The sequence below is a fragment of the Urocampus carinirostris genome, chromosome 6 (assembly GCF_059441175.1).
Source record: "Urocampus carinirostris isolate Australia breed hairy pipefish chromosome 6, RoL_Ucar_1.0, whole genome shotgun sequence".
NCBI lineage: Eukaryota > Metazoa > Chordata > Actinopteri > Syngnathiformes > Syngnathidae > Urocampus > Urocampus carinirostris.
Genome location: NC_142354.1, coordinates 9,643,306 through 9,667,254, shown reverse-complemented (window position 1 = coordinate 9,667,254; position 23,949 = coordinate 9,643,306). Strand labels below are relative to the sequence as shown.

The following is a 23,949-nucleotide window of genomic DNA, read 5'->3' as shown; positions in this document are numbered from 1 at the left end:
ATGGTTCACCGGGCGTTGTTATCGCTCGAATCAATACGGATCTTGATGAAATATTTCATTTCATTGGTTCTTTGTCCACATAGGATGTTCTTAACATCTGTTTTGGCTAAACACAGAAAAATAATCCTCAAAATTCTATTTGGGACTTTCCCCCGACAACCCCGAGAACGTCTTTATTAGATATGATATGTCCTGAACTGTCAAAAGAATGCACAGGTTACAATTACACCATCCCCTGATCTGAAACTAACATGCGGGCAGGGAAAAACTCAAAAACCTCAGCACGAGGAGAATAAGAAACCTTGAGAAGGGGCCTCATAAGTGGTAATCCCCCTTCAAGGGTGCAATAGATTTAGCATTGCCTAACAGTACACGAAACATGGTCAACATCAATAAACAATAGGTAACATGTTGAAATTGCATGACAGCAACAACACCTCAAGCCTGTAACATAGTCCAAAAGGTCCATAACAGCAACGATGCAGCTTCCCATCTCTGCCGGCTGGTCAATTCAGGTGTTGTCCAGATGCTGGTGCACTGACTCATCTAGAATTGTCCTTCTCGCTCATATCATCCTTCTTCTTCGTATCACCACCAGCCAGGCAGTCGGAAAAAGACAGGAAAATAAAATATGCGGTGGACATCAATCAAAAGCTATTAAGTAGAAGTGGGTCTTAAGTCGCGGCAGCACCGCACAGTTCTGAGGTCATGAGATCGAACCTCCTGTGTGGAGTTTGCATGTTCTCCCCGTGCTTGCGTAGGTTTCCTCCCACATTCCAAAAACATGCATGTCAGGTTTATTAGCTGGTCCGAATTGTCCTTAAGTGTGAATAAGCGAGTGTCCCCTGCCCATTGCCTGAAGATAGGGCTCCAGCACCCCCGCGACCTTACTGAGGATAGGCGGTGCAGATAATGGATGGATAGATGCGTTTTAAGTCTAGATTTAAAAACTGAGCTTGCAGATCCTATCTCCAGAGGCCCGGATGGAAAACACTTGATTACTTGAGTCTGCAGACATCTTCTTGCCTCTTGGAGCCACAAGTACACCGGAATTTTCCAAGCGGAGGCTCCGTGCAGGAACAAAGGGGGAAACCAAATCTGAGAGATAAGAGGGGGCAAGTCCATGCAAACATTTGTATGTTATTAAGAGTGTCACGGGCCAGGAACGGTGACAGGACCCAATAGCGTTCGTTTTGCTCAGTTTTTATTAAGAAAGAGAGCAGTGCCTGCAATTACGATCCAATGATAGTTGGTCACGGGTAGCAGATGGCAGGAACGCAGAAGTGGCACTTCCGTGTCGTGCGAGGGTAGTCGTTGACAGTGAGAAAACAGGTCGATAGCCAGGGCGGGGGAGAAAAACAGAAACGGATCCAGAAAAGAGGTCGGCAACAGGTATCAGGCAGGACAATGGGCAAAATCGGGACGATGGCCGGGACGGAGGAGCAAAAGCAGAAAAGGGTCCAAAAAAAGGTTGGCAACAGGTATCAGGCAGGAAAACAGGGCAGGATAATGTCTGAGAGTACAAAAGTTTGCCTAGCTGTGAGCATAGGTTTGCAGAACGGTCCGACGAGTGCTGTCAGGAAGGCGGGGGTTTAAAAAAGAGGAAGCAGCCAATCAGCGTCCATGGCTGTTGGCGCCAACGAAGCGGACTCAGGTGCCCCGCATCAAATCATGACAAAGAGAACTTTAAGGTCACATCTTAAGCGGACTGTGTGTCACGAGTAAGTACACCCCCTCACATTTCTGCAGAGATTTCATCATCATGTTTATTTAATGTCAGTGCTAGGTTTCAAAACAAAATGGTGGGTTCCTAAACATGTTTAAAGCTAGGGTTACGGTTTGAAACAGGGTTAGCGCTATTGTTATAAGCCAGGGTTAGCTGTGGAGCTAGGGTTTGGGCTGAAAGTTAGGGTTTTCAACCAATTTTAGGGCTCCAAAGTAAGGTTGGGGCTTATGTTGGGGTTTAAAACTGAAGTTTAGCCTTTCTTTTAATAGGTGCTGGAAAATAATGTACAATTAGCTTTGAGAGTCTTTAAAAAGTACTTGAATTTGGCGAGGTGTACAAACCCTGCTGTTAGCTCATCACACCTTTTATGACGTGCGTGTACAAAACAGCTGCAAATCTTTTCTCTCGAGTCGTATCATTTTCGAGCTTCCCCTCCCTCATAATTGAAGTCGGACGTGACGGCCAAAACGTCCAAAAAAGTTGTGCAATAACCCCGTCATTGCGTCAACGTCTGTCTGGGCTTTTCAAGCGTCTCCCTTTTTTGTGTGGTGCCAGTTGAAAGGAGGTGCTTTCTTCCTCCCCGTCAGCTTTCACAACGCCGTTAAATGTATGGAAGCCGCAAACGGTATGCGGAGTGTTACGCAACGGGTGTTTAGTCGGGATTTTTTTACAACGCTTGGCATTTTTCGTCCACTCTTTTCTTTGGTGGCTTCGAGTCTGACGGTAACACAACCGCAACATTTTCGGCATGTGGCTTCGATTTTGGAAACCAGATAAAGTTGATTTACTCTCATGGAGTTGAATATAAACTTGTTGTAATTAGCTTAAGTGTTTGAAAATTCCCGCTGCCCCAGATAAAAACTAGTTGTATACACAGTATTTTCTGGATAGTACAGTGCTCTGAATTATAAGGCACACCTCCCAAAATACTCTTTAGTCAAATATTTTTTCATTGTAAGTGCATTGGACTATAAGTTACATTGAATTAAAACTACTTTAAGAGCAAGGGTTAATTGGTAAATGGTCTGCATGTATATAGCGCTTTTCAGGTCAATAAAGACCTCCCAAAGCGCTTTACAATGTGCTTCACACACTATTTGCTTATTGGGGGCGTTAGGGAATCAGTGTCTTGCCCAAGGACACTTTGACATGTAACACGGAGGAGCCGGGAATCAAACCTGCGACCTGAGCTAATGCCGCCCTGGGTTGCATCAAAGATTGTGCCATCTCGTATTCCTTAATCATTGTTTCTATGTTTATCAATTTTTGGGGGGGGGGGTTCTCACTTTAGCATCAGTGCAAATTTAAGGACCCATAGCTAACAGATTCTGAACCTAATGTAGACAGAAAAGCATCCTGGGAAGTATTTCATCCAACAGCAAGTCAGATTTCTTCAAATTAATAGCAGACCAGCAGCATCTTTTACGACATTACCCAATCGCTCACAATCTTGATAATAGACCAGGTTGCCTATGGCCATGCAGCTTTACAAGGGTAGCAATTTGTCTCTGCATTTCTTTCTGATCACAAGCCTCGTTCACATTGTTATCATGTTTTTACTTCTCCTTTTAGCATCACTGCACAATTAGAGACCCACAGTGAATAAATACTGTACAAAAACAGTATTGTATTGCAGACTCTCAAAGCACGGGAGATTCTGAACTGTATGAAAGGAAAGGCATTGTGGGAGGGAGTTTAGCCAATAGTGCATCAGTGACTGCATGATTCAAATTAATAGAAGAATTTTAAATGTTGATGACCAATAGCAGATGGGCATCTCAGAGACGTAACCCGTCATATGCAAGTCAAGTCATGTGTATTTGTTTGGCCCTTAATAACAAAGAGTCTCAAAGGGCTGCACAAATCAAAGACTATTGCAAACTGCAGACTATTATGACACCATCCCTTCATCTAAAACCTACATGAGGGCAAATAATACACATATTATCAACATAAAATATAGATTATTCATGTGCTATAAAGTAGAAGTGTGTTTTAAGCTTAGATTTAAACATTTCCACTGAGGTTGCAGATCGAATCTCAGGGGAAAGAGCATTCCACAGCACCGGGGCCCAAATGGAGAACATTCTGTGGATTTCTTCTTGGCTCTTGGGATAACTAATAGACCAGTGTTCTCAGAGCTCCGGACCGGAACATAGGGGGAAACCAAATCTGAGAGATAAGGTCGAGCAAGTCCATGCATGATTTGGTAGACTACCAACAGAACCTTAAAATCAGATCTTAAGCTAACAGGGAGCCAATGCAGGTTAGCTAAAATCGGGGTCACAAGATCAAACTTTCTTGCCTTAGTTAAAAGCCTCGCTGCAGCATTTTGTACCAGCTGAAGGCTCTTGATTTTGGACTTAGGGAGAACGTAGAGTAGTATATGCACAAACAAGTTGTATAGCTAAGCGCAAATAACTTGTTGATGAGGTGTAGTGGGAAAATTGTCTCCAAGGCCCTAAAAAACATCTTACTACGCGCTGTAAAGCGGAAACGTCTTAAGGCGGGATTTACTTTAATGCTTATTTTTAGTTTTGTGCAGTCTATCACCATTTACAATAATTGCGTCATAAAATAAGCACATTTGACGTCAGCGTCCCTGCAGGGCGCACTCGTTTAACCTCGCTGGGCGCTCGTAACGTAGCTGGCGTAATTTAGCTCGCGTCATGTAGCGCTTCACGCTAGCATTTATGACGCAAGTTGCAGCTCGCCCAACAAACAGATGGGCCGAATAAAGCGCGAGTGATTTTTCGTCGGATCCCTTTCGTCTTAAGCGCATGCCGGGCGGAGAAACTGAACGGGACGCTGACAAATGGCACTCGGGGGACGCCTAAGTAGCTGCAGGCGCTTCGTTTAATGACATCCGCGACAAGAACAACATTTAAGGTGCTAAAATATGTCGTTTGCTTTTATTTTAAACATTTGACCCTCCATACGTTGCGTCGTTTTACGACGTCTTTCTGTAGTGACGTGCGGTGAGGTTGCTTTTTACATTTCCAAATCAATGAAGCTACATTGTATCCCTTGTTTCATTAGCAAAGCAATAAAACAATATATAAACTATAGCATAGGATAAGCATGTGTTATTGGCTTACCATGACTTAGAAATGAAGTCTATGAAAGCATTAATAAATCCTTATTACGAAAAATAGACTGTATGGCTTGTATTGATGTTAGCTTGCAAATACTATTATGTAGGGCTTAGTTGTGCGCCAAATTAGAATCCTTGGTCTCACTATTGCCAGTGTCTGAAACTCATGATAAAAAGTTAGCGGACACCAGGGCAGAACACTCTGAAAAGTCACCTGCCCCATTTTTCACAAATTGAAGCACAATAAGACGACTCATCGTAAAAAAAACCTATGTTGCAAAGTATTAAGGATTGATAATCAGAATATATAATAATTTATAATAATAATTTCCTTTGTATTGTCATTCTTTGTAAGAACGAAATGTCGATACACCTGACCCGTTGTAGCGAGCCGATGCAGCCGCAGCCAACAGAGGGCGCCGCCATTTTACCAATGTTATAAGTCTTAGGTATGACTCGGCCGAGGCGCGAACCAGCGACCTCCCAGTCTCAAAGCGGGCGCCCTACCATCTAGGCTACTGAGCTAACAGAACACTTTAAAATTAAGTTTATTATAATACTACTTATAACATTCATTGCATGTATATGACATCGTTGTTTTCCATCTGCCATCCGAATGTACCTGTATTGACTCATCTTCATTCATGCAATGTTTGTGTTGCGTCTGCTACAAGCCACGTGAACTCCTCTTTCCACGATGCTTTTAATGTACGTTTACGTTTTGTAGCGTCATCAATTTTGTTAACTTCTTTTGAATCTTTCTTCTGGGGCTGAGGTTTTGGCTCGACTCCTGGTAAGGATATGTCAGAGTGTGCAGTTTCCTCATGTGTGAAAAGATAAGAAGGAAATTGTGGTTCAGCCTTTATTTATTCCTCAACAGCAAGCAAACAAGAACACGGCTCCATTCAATATAACATGACAATCAACAATTAGCAAAATGAAAAATGGTGCGTGCGTAATGACGTCACACAATGGAAAACGTCTTAACGCAATACTACGAGTAAGAGCGCTATTAAATAGACAAATCTTAACAATTCCTAACCACTTATCGATTTTTCTTGTGTTCTCCGTGCGTAAACTTTGGAAAATGATATGCAAATGCACAACCTTATAACGCTCGGGAAAGTCCGGAAGCACAAAGTTATTTGATGCAGGCTTATGATTGGCTGGCGAGTATGCAAATAGCCAAACAAACCGAAATTCTGAAACTTCCAAACAAACATAAACTCCGAAATTTCCAAAACCAATGACATTTTGAAATCGGAATAAAACGTTTTAATTGGTAAAATGAAAAAAAACCCCGAAAGATTTGTTGTTTTCTTGAAAAAGTTGTCGGCGACCTGGCAGGAGACGTTTTGTAAGTTGTACGGCCAACGTAAAAGATGCACAACACAGGCAGACGTTATTTCAGACACTGCTAATGCCCTCTAGCATGAGGCAAGAGAAATGCGTGCCTCACTATGCATATGCTCAGCAAAGTCTCTGCATTTCTTTCTGATCACAAGCCTCGTTCACATTGTTATCATGTTTTTGCTCCTCCTTTTAGCATCACTGCACAATTAGAGACCCACAGTGAATAAATACTGTACAAAAACAGTATTGTATTGCAGACACATACAGTTTTATTTACATATAAGCATAGATAGGTAATTATCCATATTGAAAAACATTCAATGCGATGGGAAAATAAATGACTGTATGGCTTACCTTGCTGTTCGATTGCCAATACATTCACGGATTCTATTATTTGGGGCTCAGTTGTGCACCAAATCACAATCCTTGGTCTCACTATCGCCCTCTGCCATGAGGTTTGAGTACTGTGTGCCTCAGTCTGCATCTGCAGACATGATATGCTATTTGTGTTAATACAATTCATAAATAAATGCAAATACTAAGCAATTGTTCAAATCAAATCCAAAAATGATGATGTTACTTGAGAAATTAACCTTAAAACTGAATAAATACAACCTACTAGTATATTTAAAATGTTATAATTTCATAAAGACTGGTGAGGCACTGAAACATATAATTTACAATAAGAACAATCCTCCCCCTTTCTCTTGACACTCAAAAACCTGAAGCGTCAACTACACAAACAATGGTTAAGAGAAAAAAACCTAAAATATGATGGAAATGCACAGAATACCGTGTGAGGAAAGAGATCTGAAGAGGCCTACCGTGTTAGAATTTTAAATTAACTTACCAGAGATGCTGGAGTGTAACACAACTAGACAACAGAAACATAAAAGAGTGAAATAAATAGAGGAGACCAGAGAGCAGGGAATTAAAATTGTCTAAACAAGGGGAGATCATGGATTTCCTTGAGAAATGGGCTAACTTTGGAAATATTTCTGAAATGGTAAAAAAAAAAACAATCCTATGTAACATTGTTTTTGGGAGAGTCCAGCGAGCATGGAAAAAAACAACAAACCATTAGAGATCTCATCTCATTAGCTGTACCGCTTATCCTCATTAGGGTCGCGGGGGGGCTGGAGCCCATCCCAGCCATCTCCGGGCAGTGGGCAGGGGACATCCTGAACTGGTTGCCAGCCAATCGCAGGGCACACAGGGACAGACAACTCACTCGCTCAGTCACACCTAGGGACAATTTAGACCGGCCAATTCACCTGAAATGCATGTTTCTGGAATGTGGGAGGAAACCGGAGTGCCCGGAGGAAACCCACGCAAGCACGGGGAGAACATACAAACTCCGCACAGGAAGTCTGGAGCTGGATTTGAACCCACGACAGGTTCCCATGACATGAGCTGTGCCGCACAAGCGCTAACCACTGCGCTGCCGTGCTGCATTAAATTGATTGAGAGAAATGAGCTGACTTTATACTCTTCAAATGGTGAAGAATAAGAATAATCCTATTTAATATTTTTTGGGGGGGAGTCAGCGAGTAGGGAATTTCATCTAAACGGGAAAAGATTAAAGCATGAGAGTAATTGGCATCTCATCTCATCAGCCGTACCGCTTATCCTCATTAGGGACGCAAGCACGGGGAGAACATACAAACTCCGCACAGGATGTCTGGAGCTGGATTTGAACCCACGACAGGTTCCCATGACATGAACTGTGCCGCACAAGCGCTAACCACTGTGCCGCCGTGCTGCAGAGTAATGGGCATACTCTTGTTATATTTTTCAGATGACAAAACAATCTTGGTTATCCTTTTTATTTGTGGTGTGAATTTAAGATAGGATTCTAAAATGAAGCCAAAGTTCAGAACACGTTGTGACTGATTGAAATCTAGCTGTTTTCGTCACGGTTTCTCTGACTTTCAGGGCTGATGACTAAGACCTCCGTTTTGTCCTAGTTCTCTGCCATCCATGACTCAAACTCAAATGATTTTGAAGAGAGTAGCACAGTAAATATATTTTGTCCTAAAGCTTGAACCTAGTCTTTAATCAAGTTTTGTTGTGTTTTGAACTTTAAACTGAAAATTAGTGTTTCATTCAAAGTATTTACAAATTGAATTTGAATGACATTTTACTCTGAATATCGGAGTCACACTTTGAAATTAATGACTTTAGAATTCATCCATCCTTCCATTATCTGCACCGCTTATCCTCAGTAGGGTCGAGGAGGTGCTGGAGCCCATCCCAGCTATCTTCGGGCAGTGGGCAGGGGACACCCTGAACTGCTTGCCAGCCAGTCGCAGGGCGCACAGAGACAGACAGTTCACTCGCTCATCCACACTTAGGGACAATTTGGATCGGCCAATTCACCTGACATGCATGTTTTTCTCTCTTTCTTTGTTTTTTTTTTCTCTCTCTTTTTTTTTCTCATTCTTTCTCTTTCTCTCTTACTCCATTTATTTCTCTCCATAGTTGTGTCATTTCTTTTTTTCTTCCTTTCTTTCTCTCGATGTCCCTCTTTTCCTCCCTCTCTTTCTCGGTCTTTTTGCCCTGCTCTCTTTTCTTTCTTTTTTTTCTACTAGTCTTTTTTTTTAAATGAGGCACCTGAGCTCAAAGGAGTTTGACACCCTTGTTCTATAGTGTGTCTTTTTCGAATGGACAAATAATACTCAGTGTCGCTTTAATCATTGTCCCGATTGTCGATTAATTATGGCCATATTTTTTATCAACTCCTTGCCCTGAAGAATTCTCTTGCCGGCGTGATGAGGGGGCCCTATCGTGGATGCAGAGCCAGAGCTAAGGCTAAGCGGCTAGCGGCGTTGTAAGCCTTCGGTACCGTCCGTAATCATGGGAAATGTGAACTCTCTACCAAATAAGACTGACGAATTGGCTGTGCTGGTGAAAAACATCAAAGCGCACAGGGAGTGCAGTTTGCTGTGTTTTACGGAAACGTGACTCACGTTTAGCATCCCGGACGATAACGTGAAGCTACCCGGAGCTACCCTGGGCTACCCGGAGCTACCCGGAGCCACCAGGCTTCAGCGCCGTTAGGACAGACAGAGAAACAAAAGCCTGCGGGAAGCAGAGAGGAGGCGGACTCGCTATCTACGTGAACAAGAGGTGGTGTAACCCTGGGCACAAAGACTTCCATCTGCTGCAGGGACGTCGAACTTTTGTCCTAGCGTGTGATGTCATCCACTCCGCTGTTGCTAAACTACAACACAGCACCCAGAGGCCATCCTGTTAATCTGCACAAGGATACTGCTGGAAGTGTGAATTTCCCTACGGGGATGAATAAAGTATCTATCTATCCATCTATCTATGTTTGGCTTCTCCCTTTAGCATCACTGCAAGTCTTGGAACCCGTAGCTTCAATATGAGATTGTCTAACAAGGTGCAGTTTGGTCTCTTTAAGTCTCCGTCGTTTGTTTTGTTCCCTGTGCTTTGTAGCACTCGACACGATACGCGAGGACTCGATTCTCGTGGCCGGAACAGCGAGCACGCCCCAGGGCTGAAAGAAATGTCAACGGCGCACTTTGTCTTGTTATTTTTACCCGTTGCTGAATCACCGCGAGTATGAGTCACGCCCGTGCAGACGTCGACCCAATTTTTCGTTTTCTTTCTCACGTGCGCTCGTTTTTTTTCCCCTGTCTAACCTTCACGCGCTCGCCCATGCATGTGTCGGAGCGCGACCTCTGGTTCCCGTTGACAGTCCCGACGACCGGCCTGTCGAGAGTCACTCCGTTCGTGCGGCGGATTTTGCACCGGTAACATACGGTAACAAACTCGACAGGCTTCCGGGAGAAAAGAAGGAGGCGGAAGGAACGAACGAGAACTCCGTGTCACAACACGCGGCGCTTGCCAAACATCTGCATGGCGGCTGCAAAAACGCCCGAGGAATAGAATCTTAAACGAGAGCAGATCGGTTGCAGATGAAACAATCGTTTGTGCTTATCGGTCTGTGGGCGGTTATCGGACAGAAGGTTTTATTGCGACTGGTGTTTTGGAGCGAAAGTTGGAGGCCACACTCAGGGCGGGTGTGTCTTTGTTTTGTTTTTCTTCAGGGTTTGTACAATTTTTATGGCCTAATTCAAGCACTTTTCAAGGTCAATTTTACAGACACTGCCGACATCGTAGTCCGTGTTTGATTGGCAAAGCAAGAAAGCAATATATAAACTGAAGCATAGAAAAAAAACTTTTATTGACTTACTTATGAATGAAATGATCAATTGAAATGCAATCCTCCATTATGAGAAAAAAGAACATGTACGAGGAGAAAAACAGACTGGATGGCTTGACTGGCTTGCTAATACTATCCCTAATCCTATTGTTAGGGGCTGAAGTGTGCGCCAAATCAGTCTTTGGTTGCACTATCGCCCTCTGCCGTGAGGCAAGAGAATTGGGTGCCTCACTCTGCATCTGCAAGATGCTCAGCACAGTAATACCAGTTGCAAATAATTATATTCATTATATCATTTTTAGACCCTGCGACTGCAGTTCAGGGTGTCCCCTGCCCACAGCCCGAATATAGCTGGGATGGGCTCCAGCACCCCCGCGACCCTACTGAGGATAAGCGGTGCAGATAATGGATATCTTTTTTAGAATACAAATTCATTTTGATAATTCAAGTTTTTTTCAAGTTCAAAAGTTTGTGGCTTTTAGGCAACTCTTTAATTCTGCGATGTTAAAAAAGAGAATTGAAAAGTTAAATGAGAAGTACTTTAACACTGAACAAATAAACCCGGTAATATAATATTGATGATATATTTCCATGATGGCAGGTGAGGCACAAAGTTATCCAACAATTCTGGTTGGATTCTTAGTAAATGTGTAGTTTCATTGGTATTTAGTACTTGTATTTTACATATAAAAGATGGTGTACCTACTGTATTGTATTTTTTAAACGTCTGTTGAGAGTTGTCAAGTCAACCGTACCGGATAGACTTTGACGGATAGATAAAATATTATGTCCTGTTGCTTAAATACATGTTTGATTGCGTTAAAATAAATGAATACATTTGTATCGAAGCATTTGGAGTATAGCTGAAATTTTCTTAGTGATTTGGAACTACATCGTGCCGTGTTATAGAAAGTATAGATTAGCTATAGTAAGATTCCCTTGCTTTGATCGCCTCCTAATTCTTAACATTTGTCCCGGTTGTCGATTGGCCACGCAACTTAACGAGGGTAGACATTTGCTAGCCTTTTTTGTATTTCTTGATCATCGCAAGCTTTGTTTCCATAGTTATCATGCATTTACTTCCCCCTTTAGAATCACTGTATGCACGGGGAACCCATTGCAATGAAATAAGGTACACAAATATGGTATTGCATCACAAGTTACAATGCTCTTGATATTTTTGAACTCAATGAAGAGAGAAAAATGCATTGTGGGATGTAGTTCAGCCAGGAGCATATCGGCATCTTCGCAATACCGTGACGCCAACTGTATGACTAAAACATGTATTCTATTCTAATTTTAGTCACCTGTAAAGGAAATTGTATAGGAAGCCAGTTCCTCATTTTGACTTATGCACTGTTTACATCATTGTCACTATCAGCTGATAATGTTGCTTATTTTTGATATTTGCAACATTTAAGGAAAATCAGCTTTTTGTAACCTAGATTAAATAGATACAAAAAGCTTACGAGAGGGCTTTTAGAACAGCGTGGAATTTTCTATGAGGTGTAGGCTCTGTCCTGTTCTCTTTGCAAGTTCAAAATCCATTGAAGTTCTTTTCTTCTTATTTTGAATATTTCTCTACTGAACTATACATTTTTCATTGGGGTCCTTCGAGCCGGATCCTGGCCACTAGACCACCAAGGACTATAAACTAAACTTATCGATGACATCGACCAATAGCAGACAGACATCTTAAAAACTTTTAAAAACGCACAAACTCGGTAAAAATGTCGTAAAGTGGGGAAAATGCTGTTAAAGCTTTGGGCAAAAAACCCCCACCTTATTTCACAACGAAAAGTGAAGTTGTCCTTAGGCGGGGTCACATCATGGAGTACTGCATTATAAAGTTAAAAGTACCGATTTATCAATTACATTTTGGGAGGATGGAAGGAGTATCATTCGTACGGAACAGTGAGTTCCGACAAGTTTGATTAGCCCGCAAGCTAGTTGGTGGTTAGCACCCTTTTTTTTGCACCATTGTGTTATCTTTTAAGTTTATTATAGCTGTTAACTGTCAGGACCAGAACAGGAAACAGGACCCACTCTCGTAACGTTACTCACTGTTTTATTGGGGAGAAGGGAAAGGAGCGCACACACGATCCGGAGATCAGCTGCGGAAGTTGGACTTCCGTGGCGGGCGGTGGCGGGAACGGAAATAAGTCGAAAACCGGGAGAGGAAATCAAACAGATCGTAGCGGGAGAAAAACAGGAGCAAAAATACAGGACAGGTTTTAAGTAGCTCCAGTTTCCAGTTTGCATGAATTAACACCGGCTTTTGTGTCATGTGGCTCACAAAACAAAATCTGGAACTAGGTTTCTGAATTTGACCAACTGGTCTCCTTCAGGCTTCTGTAGTGCGTCTTTTTTCTTGCCGTCTAAAAACGGAGATTCGCAGACGGGCCGACAAAAGAGGACTGACAGGACAGAGTTTAAATACTGACAGGGAGCCAATCTGTAAACAAGCCGCAGCTTGCGCCCACACAGTCGGGGCCAATTGGGTGCCATGACAACCGTGAGAGAAATTGGGCTCCATGGCAACCGCGGCATTAACAACTGCTTTTGTGGTTCGTCTATTTTAGAAAAGATGTATTTTTACCTTTCTTTCGATCGAGACTGCATTGTTCTCTGCTAAAGAAATACAATCTGGACCAAAGACAGGTTACAATTTGGGTCCCGTTTGGAGCAAAGAAAACATCGCGGTTTGGTATTGTTGAAATATTCACGGCCACTTGTACTTTTTGGCAGGGACCGGAACATCGGAGTCGGTCCAAGTCCCCGGCACCGATCGTGACGGGAGCTTGGCTATTGAGAAGCTACCTGACGCCATTTCTCAACACGTTTCCCGTTCCGCTTCTTCGAGGAGTTCGGAACGATCGTTCGCCGCCGGAGTCATCTCGCGGGATTCTATCGGCGATCGATAAATAAGTACTCTTGATGAAGTCTAGCTTAAGTATGGTACATCGAAGCGGTTCTTTTTCCCCTTTTTGCTCTGGAAACGATCCACGCTCGATGAATCGTTTCATGAAGCGACGCGCCACGAAGCGGATCCCATTCAAAAAGCCATCATACGTTCGGTCGGACGGAATCATTTGACTTTAATCGAATGCATTTCTCGGAGAACTGACTATTATATTCCATTCGTGGCTATGTTATGCTTTTTCTTAGTTTTTCTAATGAAACCATTGCTTATTCGGGGTGAAATGCTTGATAATGCTTGATTTTGTTGCCATGTTTCCCGGCAGTCTGACTGGATAGACCACACATGAAATAAAACAGAAAAAATATTCAGGCCTGCTTAAAAATGACGCTGATGCGCCTAATATGGTGGCGAAGTTTTACCCTTGCATTTGTACTTCCCTTATGACTAACTGCAGCTGGCATTAGTTTGTATGAGGTTGTTGTGTGGAGCATCATCGCCGTTACATGGTGAAGAGACAAAGATGCTGGGTACTGGAAAAGTTGAAAAAAATGGCATTGAAAGGGCCTTAAAAGTGTTAAAAATGTTTTTTCCAGACTTTTGAGTATTTAACAGTATTAAAATCATAAGTCCTTATACGGAACAAATTACAGCATGAAGCTATTTTTTTCTTTAAAATTTCAATTCTTCTAAGTTCTCATTTTAATCATAAAACCACCGCTTTATCAATAACCCTGGATTAACGTTGATACCAATACTTGCCTTTTCAAGTCTTAGTGTTTGCGTTTAAAGCCCCAGTGTGTATTACATAGCGACCCCTAATGGGGTAAAAATACTTCTTTCACTTAAATAAAACACTATTGACTCTGATGATAAAAAATACATAAACAAGACTTAGTTTAAAACTATTATACAACTTGAAGAAGCTGACATGTTTGGCCGCCATCTTACAATTACAGAAGCCCAAATGACGGTTTTGATAAAGTAGCATGTACCAGTGTCTTTGATCCCCCCCAACAGTTTCCTTCTCTAGCCACTCTATCCGCTTCATGTTAACAAAGCTTGCATCGTCCTTCATCAACTTGTCATGCAAGCGAACGTCACTAAATTTTGTGATTCAGGTGTCTGGCGCTTTTCCCCCCTACTATTTCCTTCTCTAGTCACTTATGTTTGCCGCTGAGTGCCATTATTCAGATTATCAACGCTTGACACATTCTGATTTGTACTCGCAATCTTTTATTGGAAATTTGGTAGCTTCTAGTGCTGGCAATCTACAGCTACCAGTCATGTGAATTATCCACTTGTTTTCTACTGTTTCTTTCTCTAGCCACTCACGTGCTATGTTCCGTGGTTCAGGGTGCCTACGGTTAACAAATTCTGCTTTGCTCTTGCAAGTTTTTTGTTAGCCTTATTTTAACCTACAGCAGCAATGACCAACTTTAGCTACTGGGTTGCTGGGCTTGAGTTTGATCCACTTTCTTTCTACAGTTTTCTTCTCTAGCCACTCATATCGCTGTGTTCTGTAATTCCAGGTCTAGACGCCTGACAAGTCCTGCTTTGCTCTTGCAATATTTTACTTGCCTTTTTGGTACGTCACTTCAGCTACTGGCTTGAAGAGTCCTGGAATGCATTCCCTTTTTAGTACAGTTTCCTTCTCTAGCCACTCATTTCGGTTCCATTATTCAGCATCTCGACTCTTTACGAATTTGCTCTCAAAATCATTTTATGGCCTTTTTAATAGGTTTTAGAAGCTCTGACCAACTTCGTCTACTGGTTTGCTGAGTCCTGTGATTCATCCCTCTCTGTACTGTTTCCTTTTCTAGCCACTAATGTCCTATAATTCAGGGTCTGCTTTGCTCTTGCAATCACTTAATGGCCTTTTCAGTGGCTTACGAAAGCTCGGACCAACTTCAGCTACTTTGTCGCAAAATCCTGTGTTTCATTCATTTTTTTCCCATTGTTTCCCTTTCTAGCCACTCATGTCGCTATGTTCCATGTTTCAGGGTGTCAACACACGAGAGCTGCTCCTTTGCTCTTGAGATTCTTTACTTGCTATTTTGTAGCTTAAAGCACCTCTGACCTAATTCAGCTATTGAGTTGCTGAGTTCCATGATTCATACACTTTTTTGACTGGATATCTCTCTAGCCACTTACATGCTGTGTTACTTGATGTAGGGTCCAGGTGCTTGACAAATTCAGCTTGGCTCTTGCAATCCAATTACTGGCCTTTTAGTTGCTTACAACAGCGGAGAACAACCTTAGCTATGGAGTCGCTGAGTCTTGTGATTCATCTACCTTTTTCACTGTTTCCTTCTTTAGCCACTCATGTTGCTGTGCTCTATGATTCAGGGTCTTGACGCTTGACAAATTCTGCCCTGCTATTGCGAGTAGTTGCTGGCCTTTGAAGTAGCTCCCATTTCCAGTTTGCAGGAATTAACACCGGCTTTTGTGTCCTGTTGCTCACAAAACAAAATCTGGAACTAGGTTTCTGAATTTGACCAACTGGTCTTCTTCAGGCTACTGTAGTGCGTCTTTTTTCTATGCCAAGCTACAACAATCACGATTGAATGATTACACACTGTCACTTTAAATTGATTCCTTTCACAGCAATCGCCTCGGGCTAAAGAAAGCTTAAGATCAAGCCCACACATGCACCCAAAATTATAATAATAGCGACTAAGCCAGGAGTATTTTCTCCAGCATGACTTCATTATCAGCAAACAGTGAGTCCATTGTTGCTTTCCAGGTCAACCGGCAGCCAGGTCCACACCCGCGCACCCCGCCCAGCCGTGTCGGACGCTCACCGGCAGCCAAATGCGCAACGGCGGCAGACATCACTCGCTCCAGTCGGCCGGAGACCGCAACGGGGGCCCGCACCCCAAATTGGGCTCGCTCCCCAGGGGGGGCTCCTCCACCTCCTCTTCTTCGTCCTCGGCGGGGACCCGACACGCCAAGAAGTTGCACTCCAACCCTTCCATCAACTCCCAGAGGAGCAAAGGCAGCTCCAAAAGTAGCTCCAAGAGCAATAGCTCGCAGATTCCTACCGAGGCGCAGGACGGTAAGATGGAGTCAGGACGCCCATTTAATTGTATAGAACTGACACAAGGCTAAATTGTAACAAACTGCAGGACTAGGACATAAATCATCCTCATGTCTTAGCATATCCTTTATGATCTTTTGACTAATAAGCGGTCAACGGTGCGGTCAGCTCTACCCAACAGTTGCGTATTTCTAAGAACCTGAGTCCTCGAAATAACGACTGAGAAATAATTAAAACTTGCCTATGACAATAAATATAAAACTACGAGTGATGATTTTCATATTTAGGCGTCATATGATAAGGATACTCCCAAAGTTCACTGAAAATTACTATGAATCTTTCCCAAATGTGGCAATAACCCAAATCGAGTCAGAAAAAAAAAAATCTTGGATCTGGGAAAATAACCCATATCTGAATCTGGTAAACAAACCCAAATCTGAGTCTGGGTAAATAACCCAAATCCGTGTCCAGGAATGGAACCCCGATCTGAGTCTGGGGCAAAAAAAACTAATCCAGAAACGGAACCCAAATAGGAGTCTGGGAATATAACCCAAATCTGAGTCGTGGTAGGAAATCCAAACCTGGGAAAATGATAAGGATACTCCCAAAGTTCGCGAAAATTACTATGAATCTTTTCCAAAGGTGGCTAAGTATCTAAAGATCAGCTGGCTCAACAAAACCACACATCCAAAATACGTTAGCCTGATTCTAAAAAAATAGGAAAAAGCTCTTTCTTAAAGGGCAATACAAATAATACAAAACATATGAGCTAGCGTTTATGGACATAGTATTAACTAGGTAGCTTACAAAACAGCACAGCTTGCCTAAGTCCGGTTTAAATAAACAACACAACAAGTTCTGAGTTAGCATTATAAAAATAGCTTGAGCTATCTTAAGAATCAGTGAGTACATATGTTATTTGAAGTAAATCAACAGCACACTAAGTAGAGAACACGCATACGCGAACTAGGTTTACCTGACAAATCAGTAAAGATGGAGGAAGCCTGGTTTTGTTAAAAAGCGGATCAACAAGTACTGAGCGAGCATTTGTTAGCAAACTAACAAATAAGCACAGATTAAATCTGTTGAGTTTATTAAAAAAGAACAAATCAACAACACAAGTACAGAGCTGACATTAGCAAACTGGTATTAGCCGAAAAATCAGCACAGTTATTCAATCTTGATTGATAAAAAGTAGAAGTACCGATCTTGCATTAGCTAACTAGCAAGAGCAAATAGCTGTCGAATCAGCATAGTTTGGGTTGTTCGGTGGGTTAAGTACCGTAACATATCAACGAAATATTGAGTACCAAGCTAGCTTTAGCAAATTAGCTTCATCTCATTGAGAAACACTGATCGAGTAGGTCTTGTTGTTTAAAAAGCAGATTTACCAAGATAGCATTAGCTGATAAGCAAGAGCGAGCTAGCTGCCAACTCCGCAAAAATTGTTTTTTCTGGTATGTTAAAAACTAAATTAGCAACAAAATAAGTACTGAACTAGCATTAAGAAAATAGCATGTTTTAGCAAATAGATACTCCCATATTAAATTAGTCCAGTTTGTCAAAAGCAGAGGTAATTAGCTAGCATTGGCTATTTAGCATAGTTTGACTTGCTGACAAATCAGCGCAGATTGAATTAACCTGGTTTGTTAAAAAGTCCATCACTAAGTACTGACCCAACCTTAAAGACCTAGCATTAGTTTGCTGACATATTCGTGCAGGTTGACTAAAACTGAATTGTTAAAAAGCAGTGGTCAGCTAGCGCTAGCTAGCTGATCAGGCACAGATTGAGTAAGTTTGGTTTGTTAAAAAGCAGGTAAACAACACGACAAGTACAGAGCTAGTATTAGCTCGTTTCAAAATCGGCACAGTTTGAGTAAATATGGTTTGTTAAATAACAGATCAAGCTAGCTTTCCTAAATAGCATTAGTGAATAAAAATTAACTAGCTGAGAACTCAGCAAATATTGAGAATGTCTCGTTTGTTTAAGTGAAAGTATCGAGCTCGAATTAGCTTACTAGTGTTAGAAAATTGTCATTAGCTAGCAAGCTGACAAATCAGCACAGATTGGGTAAGTCTAGTTTTTTAGAACAACAGAAAAATACTGTGCCAGAGGTGGCGCTAGAGCTTCAACAGTCCAAACATATTTTGTCTTTAAACGGTTATCCTATATACTTTTGTGCAGATTGTTGCGTGCACTGCATCCTGGCCTGCCTGTTCTGCGAGTTCCTGACGCTGTGCAACATCGTGTTGAATTGCGCCACCTGCGGGTCGTGCGCAGGCGACGATTCCTGCTTCTGCTGCTGTTGCGCCTCCGAAGAATGCGGTGACTGCGAGCTGCCCTGCGACATGGATTGCGGCATCATAGACGCTTGCTGCGAGTCTGCAGACTGTCTGGAGATATGCATGGAGTGCTGCAGCCTCTGCTTCTCGTCCTGAGACCCGCAAAGTCCTGTTCTAGGAACCGGACTGGGAAAAAGGACCCAAATCAGAGTCTGAGAAAAGAACCCGTAACAGAGTCTTGGAAAAGAACCCGAATCTGAGTAAAAAAATCAAATTCAGAGTCCGGCAATAGAACCCAAATATCAGTCTGGGAATAGAACCCTAATCGGAGTCTGCAAATATAACCCAAATCGAGTCTAAATAAAAAACCAAGAAAACAAATCTTGGATCTGGGAAAAGAACCCAAATCTGAGTCGTGATAAGGAAATCCAAATCTGGGAAAAAAACCTGAGAGAGAGAGAGAGCACTCCAAGTGCCTCTTTCGCCCATCAAAGCGGACACTAAAAGGGACCGATCGTACCATTTGTAGAAATAAATGTGGGAATAAACAAATACCTACAAACAAATTACATATAAATAAATAAGACGAGAAAAATACCAAAATATTTCATCTCATTAGCCGTACCGCTTATCCTCATTAGGGTCGCGGGGGGGCTGGAGCCCATCCCAGCCATCTCCGGGCAGTGGGCAGGGGACACCCTGAACTGGTTGCCAGCCAATCGCAGGGCACACAGGGACAGACAACTCATTCGCTCATTCACACCTAGGGACAACTTGGACCGGCCAATTCACCTGAAATGCATGTTTTTGGAATGTGGGAGGAAACCGGAGTGCCCGGAGGAAACCCACGCAAGCACGGGAAGAACATACAAACTCCGCACAGGAAGTCTGGAGCTGGATTTGAACCCACGACAGGTTCCCATGACATGAACTGTGCCACACAAGCGCTAACCACTGCGCCGCCGTGCTGCTATACCAAAATATATAAATGACAAAAGCATAACTATATGATTTACATATAAAGTTAACTAGAACAACAGCTGATTTGTTCATCACTTGATCAACCAATAGGTGTAAAGCTTAGCTAATTTGACCCGCCTCTTCATCTGAGTAACAAGTTATCACGAAAAAATAAATAGCTAATAAAATGATAGCTATTTCTCCATTTCTTTCTCCGAGTTTTGGTCCTCCCTGGGCCACGTCCTCCAGGCTTCGGGAACGACCTCCAAAGGCAAATGAGAAAAAGGACGGCTTTAATGGCGTTTAACGGGATTTGGGCGTTTTGTGTTGATAAGAGCGTCTGCGTAATGGAAAAAGGCGAGAAGGGCTCTCTGTAGAACTGTCGGCGCCCTTGACAAGGTCGACGCCTCGGCCTTTGTGACACGGGAGCGCCATTGATGTCTTTGTTCGGACCAAACCCAGAAAACGGCGATATCAAAGACGCTTTTGTTCTTCTCAAACGGACATCATCAGCAAGGCATCGTGAGAGCTGGTTTTCCTCATTCTTCACATCTTGTTTACCGATTGGACGAGCTTTGGGGCCCAAATTGGCTTCCAGGACGGAAATAGAAAGTGCCTGGAATAATCCCCGTCGCAGTCTTTGTGAACTAATCTGGATTAATCCCGAGATTTGAGTTAAGATAGTTGACGTTCCTCCTCTAATGTGAAAATCACATTTTCTTTGTTATCGGTACTGCCGGGGGGGGGTGTATTCTCATATTTTTTGAATGGTACGCTTTTGATAACAAGCCCCGATCCTCTGAATACCTTCCTCTCAAAATTCCATATTTTGTGCCATTTATTTTCTCAATTATAACTGGAAAATTGTTTTTGAGGTGTGTAAAACGTGTAAATAGAAGGGTCGCTTTGAGATAATTGCAGGGAGTTCAGACGCTGAGTTCGTTTTGGACAATAGAGTTCCCAGCGTCACGTGACTTTTTAACTGGCGGCTATAATGGATTACACACTCATCACTCACACGACTCATTCACATCGATTTATTTGATTTAAAAATAAATTAGCACGGTAATATTTGGAAAAGTGAAACAAAAAAACATTTTCAGTCTGTACACATGCTGAGCCCTACAACTCATCTTAAGCTATCTCATCCCTTGCAAAAATAAAGAGATTCAGAGTGGACCAAATATTTCTAATACTACTTCAAAATATTCATCCAGAATAACAAGCTGCATCGTATAAATGTAGAAAAAAAGTAGTAGTTTGTATTCCTGAATTTACAGTATTTCAACGGCAGCCATATTGGAATACAAGCAACCTTGGAATAAATTGACCTTCGTACTTTACAAGTTTTCGAAGACTACATACGTAGAAAAGTTGAGGGGAATTATAAACAGAACCGAGTTGTAATCGAAGATGGCGGCCGCTATAAGTCAAGTAACCCTCGTAACACTATAACGACGACAACAAATGCAAATTTTCGGACTACAACAAACGCAACTGGAGATCAAAAAAAGTGTGTCACATTTTCCCGGAAAGTCCTGGAAAAACGACGCACTATTTTACAGACATTTATGAAGGGACAACTGGAACAGACAAATGGGTTACACCGCCAACATATCAAAGCACTTTAAAGCCCCAGTGTGTATCATATAGCGACCTCTAGAGGTGTAAGAATACTTCATTCATTGAAATTAAACAATAACTAACTGCATTCGTCACCTTTCCCAGATATATGCGAGAAAATCTAGAAGTAGGCTGGGAAATTTTGCCAAATCGTGTCCTTTAGGCTTCTGAAGTGTCTTCTTCAAATTAAGTCCATACTAACCTACACTAACTTTTGATTATTCATTATTACACACTGTCACTGTCACTTTAACTGGGAACAAATTCTCTGTCGCCAGACCAACAGTATCACACCAAAAATGGTTTAGACTGCCCTTATCCTTAAAACATTCGAAACTGATTTGATGTTTGATTTTTCGTGGTTGGTAAATTATTTCAACTTGCTTGATTATTAAGTCCTGTAATTACCTCGTTTATTGTGGTTTGTGGGGAGGAAAACCCCCCAAGATCTGCAAAGTAACCTCCCCCCACTAAATATTTTACATGCCCCCTGTTGGCCCCCACAAATAATTGACAGAGGATAATGGACTGCAGCCGCACCTTTTTTTTTTTTTTTTTTAAGCCAAAAATAACGGAAAAAGGAGCAGTCGTGCTGAAAACACGAATTTTCTTTCTCTGCAATAGTGGAGTGGGTATAATGGATTGCGGCCAAAAATTGCAGTTCTCCCGAGACAGACATCAATGGCACGATTCAGCTGCCCTGACCGCACACAAACACGCTCTCCGGTCCCTGCTCCCACCAATAGTAGACTGGTGATAATGGATTGAGGTCGAAACTTTGCCTTTCATTTATAGTGACACATCCTAAAAAAGTGCCTTCTCTTGCAGCAATCTGAAATTAGGGACAATAGATCACAGCCACACGAGTGCACTTCATCTTTGGCGGAAAATGAGCACACACAAATGAAGAGCCACCAGGTCAGGTAAAAGTGCTTTCTGCTAGTGCCTGCTGGCGTCAATATGCAGCGGCAGGAATAATGGATCATAGCTACAGGAGTGCACTTCGATGTAGGCGAAAAAAGAGCTGCCAAGTCTGACAAAAGTGCCTTCTGCCAGTAATAAATTGCAGTTGCCTACGTGCAGTTCATTTTAAGCAGATAAATACAGAAAAGAGTGACATTGCCTGACAAAAGTGTGCAGGAATATTCAATCGGAGATAATACATCGTGGCTGCACACGTGCAGTTCATAATTTGACAGACAAAACAGGAAAAAAGAGCTGCCAGGCCTGACAAAAGTGCCTTCTGCCGGTAATAAATTGCTGCCTACGTGCAGTTAATTTTAAGCAAAGAAAAACAGAAAAGAGTGGCCTTGCCCGACAAAAGTGCGCAGGAATATTCAATCGGGGATAATAGATCGTGGCCGCACACGTACAATTCATTTTTTGCTTGACAAAACAGGAAGAAAGAGCTGCCAGGCCTGACAAACTACACTCTACTGGTCCCCGCTCGCATATTTCTGCTAGCGGGGATAATGGGTCACGGCCGTACAAGTAGCACTTCATTTAACGTGGAATAAAGACAATTGACGAAAGTGCCAACCCGGTTGCGACAATACGCGATTGGGAATAATGGATCGCGGATTATTTTTCAAGCCTTGATTCACTTGAGGCTACAAAGCAGCTTACAGTAGCTCATCTGCTGAAAAAGTCTTGTATTTTTTTAGTTGGTTACTAGTACTAGACTAGTTATGAGTACATGAATACTAACTTTTTGATATATTTTGAACACTACTTGTGAGCAGCTCATTTAAGGAAGTGTACAAAATAAAAAAATAGGGGAATGGACATGATAAACTGCCTTATTTCTTGGTCTGGAAATAGAGAAGCCAATCTGTAACTGGATTAAAACAATATATATATTTTTTGTTTGGGGAGGGGGCGCTCATTGCACAACAATTCATCATTCAGACTTTGTGTAATTTTGTATGTAATCGTTTGATGGTATTTTTTAAAGTAGTTTCGAATCGGTTTCAATCGGAACCAGACTCAATGGCGTCATTTTGTTTACAAGCTAGCATAACTTTATGCTCATTTCAATTGCTGTCTTGGAAGTCACGTTCAACTTTTCTGTGTTTAGTACTGAATAAACAATGTGAAGAAGTATTGCTGGTTTGTTTTGTTCTTTTTAGTTGTATTTTCACAATACCAAGATGAAGACTTTGAATATGCTACATTGCCTTGCAAAGGTATCCAGCCCCCTTGATCTTGGATTAGATAGAGATAGATAGATAAATAGATAGATAGATAGATAGATAGATACATACTTTATCCATCCCTGAAGGGAAATTCACACTTCCAGCAGTATCGTTGTGTTGAAAAATAAAATTATAGAATAAAAGATATAGAATACAGAGATACCCAATATAACATCTTAATAGAGTATTTAAATAGTGTTACGGAAAATACACACTTTAATAAAAGAGGGTAATATGCAAATGTGGGGGTGGGGTTTAATGTGCGCTTTTACTCCCGCGGGTGGAGTTAAAGAGCCTCATGGCATGAGGAAGATATGATCTCCTCAGTCTGTCCGTGGAACAAGACTGTGACAGCAGTAAGGATTACACACATTGTATTCATATTTAGTCATTTATTTGTGGATAATTGAGAAATTCGTATTGGATTCCTGTCGTGAGCTTGCTGGACTGAAAGTATATTGAAAATCTCCCTTTGTGTTTGGTAAAAAGTGTGAAATCTTCAATACAGACGCTGCCCTACTCCCAAAAGAGATATGTTCCGGACGATCATTCGTAAGTTGAATTTG

General features: G+C 42.0%; 1 protein-coding gene and 1 long non-coding RNA gene across 2 annotated transcripts in view; both read left to right on the top strand.

The window, feature by feature from the left end:
- The window catches only part of mdfi (MyoD family inhibitor), a 52,578-nt gene extending 29,287 nt beyond the window's left edge, over positions 1–23,291 (top strand). The window contains exons 4-5 of the mRNA XM_088337787.1: positions 16,029–16,340; positions 18,508–23,291. Of these exons, the coding sequence (XP_088193913.1) occupies positions 16,029–16,340; positions 18,508–18,761 (566 nt within the window). The 3' untranslated portion in view covers positions 18,762–23,291. The remainder of the gene's footprint in view (positions 1–16,028; positions 16,341–18,507) is intronic.
- On the top strand, positions 4,378–9,496 carry LOC148363761 (uncharacterized). The gene is made up of 2 exons (XR_015850687.1): positions 4,378–4,615; positions 8,927–9,496. It is a non-coding gene; the product is annotated as an uncharacterized LOC148363761 (long non-coding RNA).
- Positions 23,292–23,949: the final 658 nt, after the last annotated feature.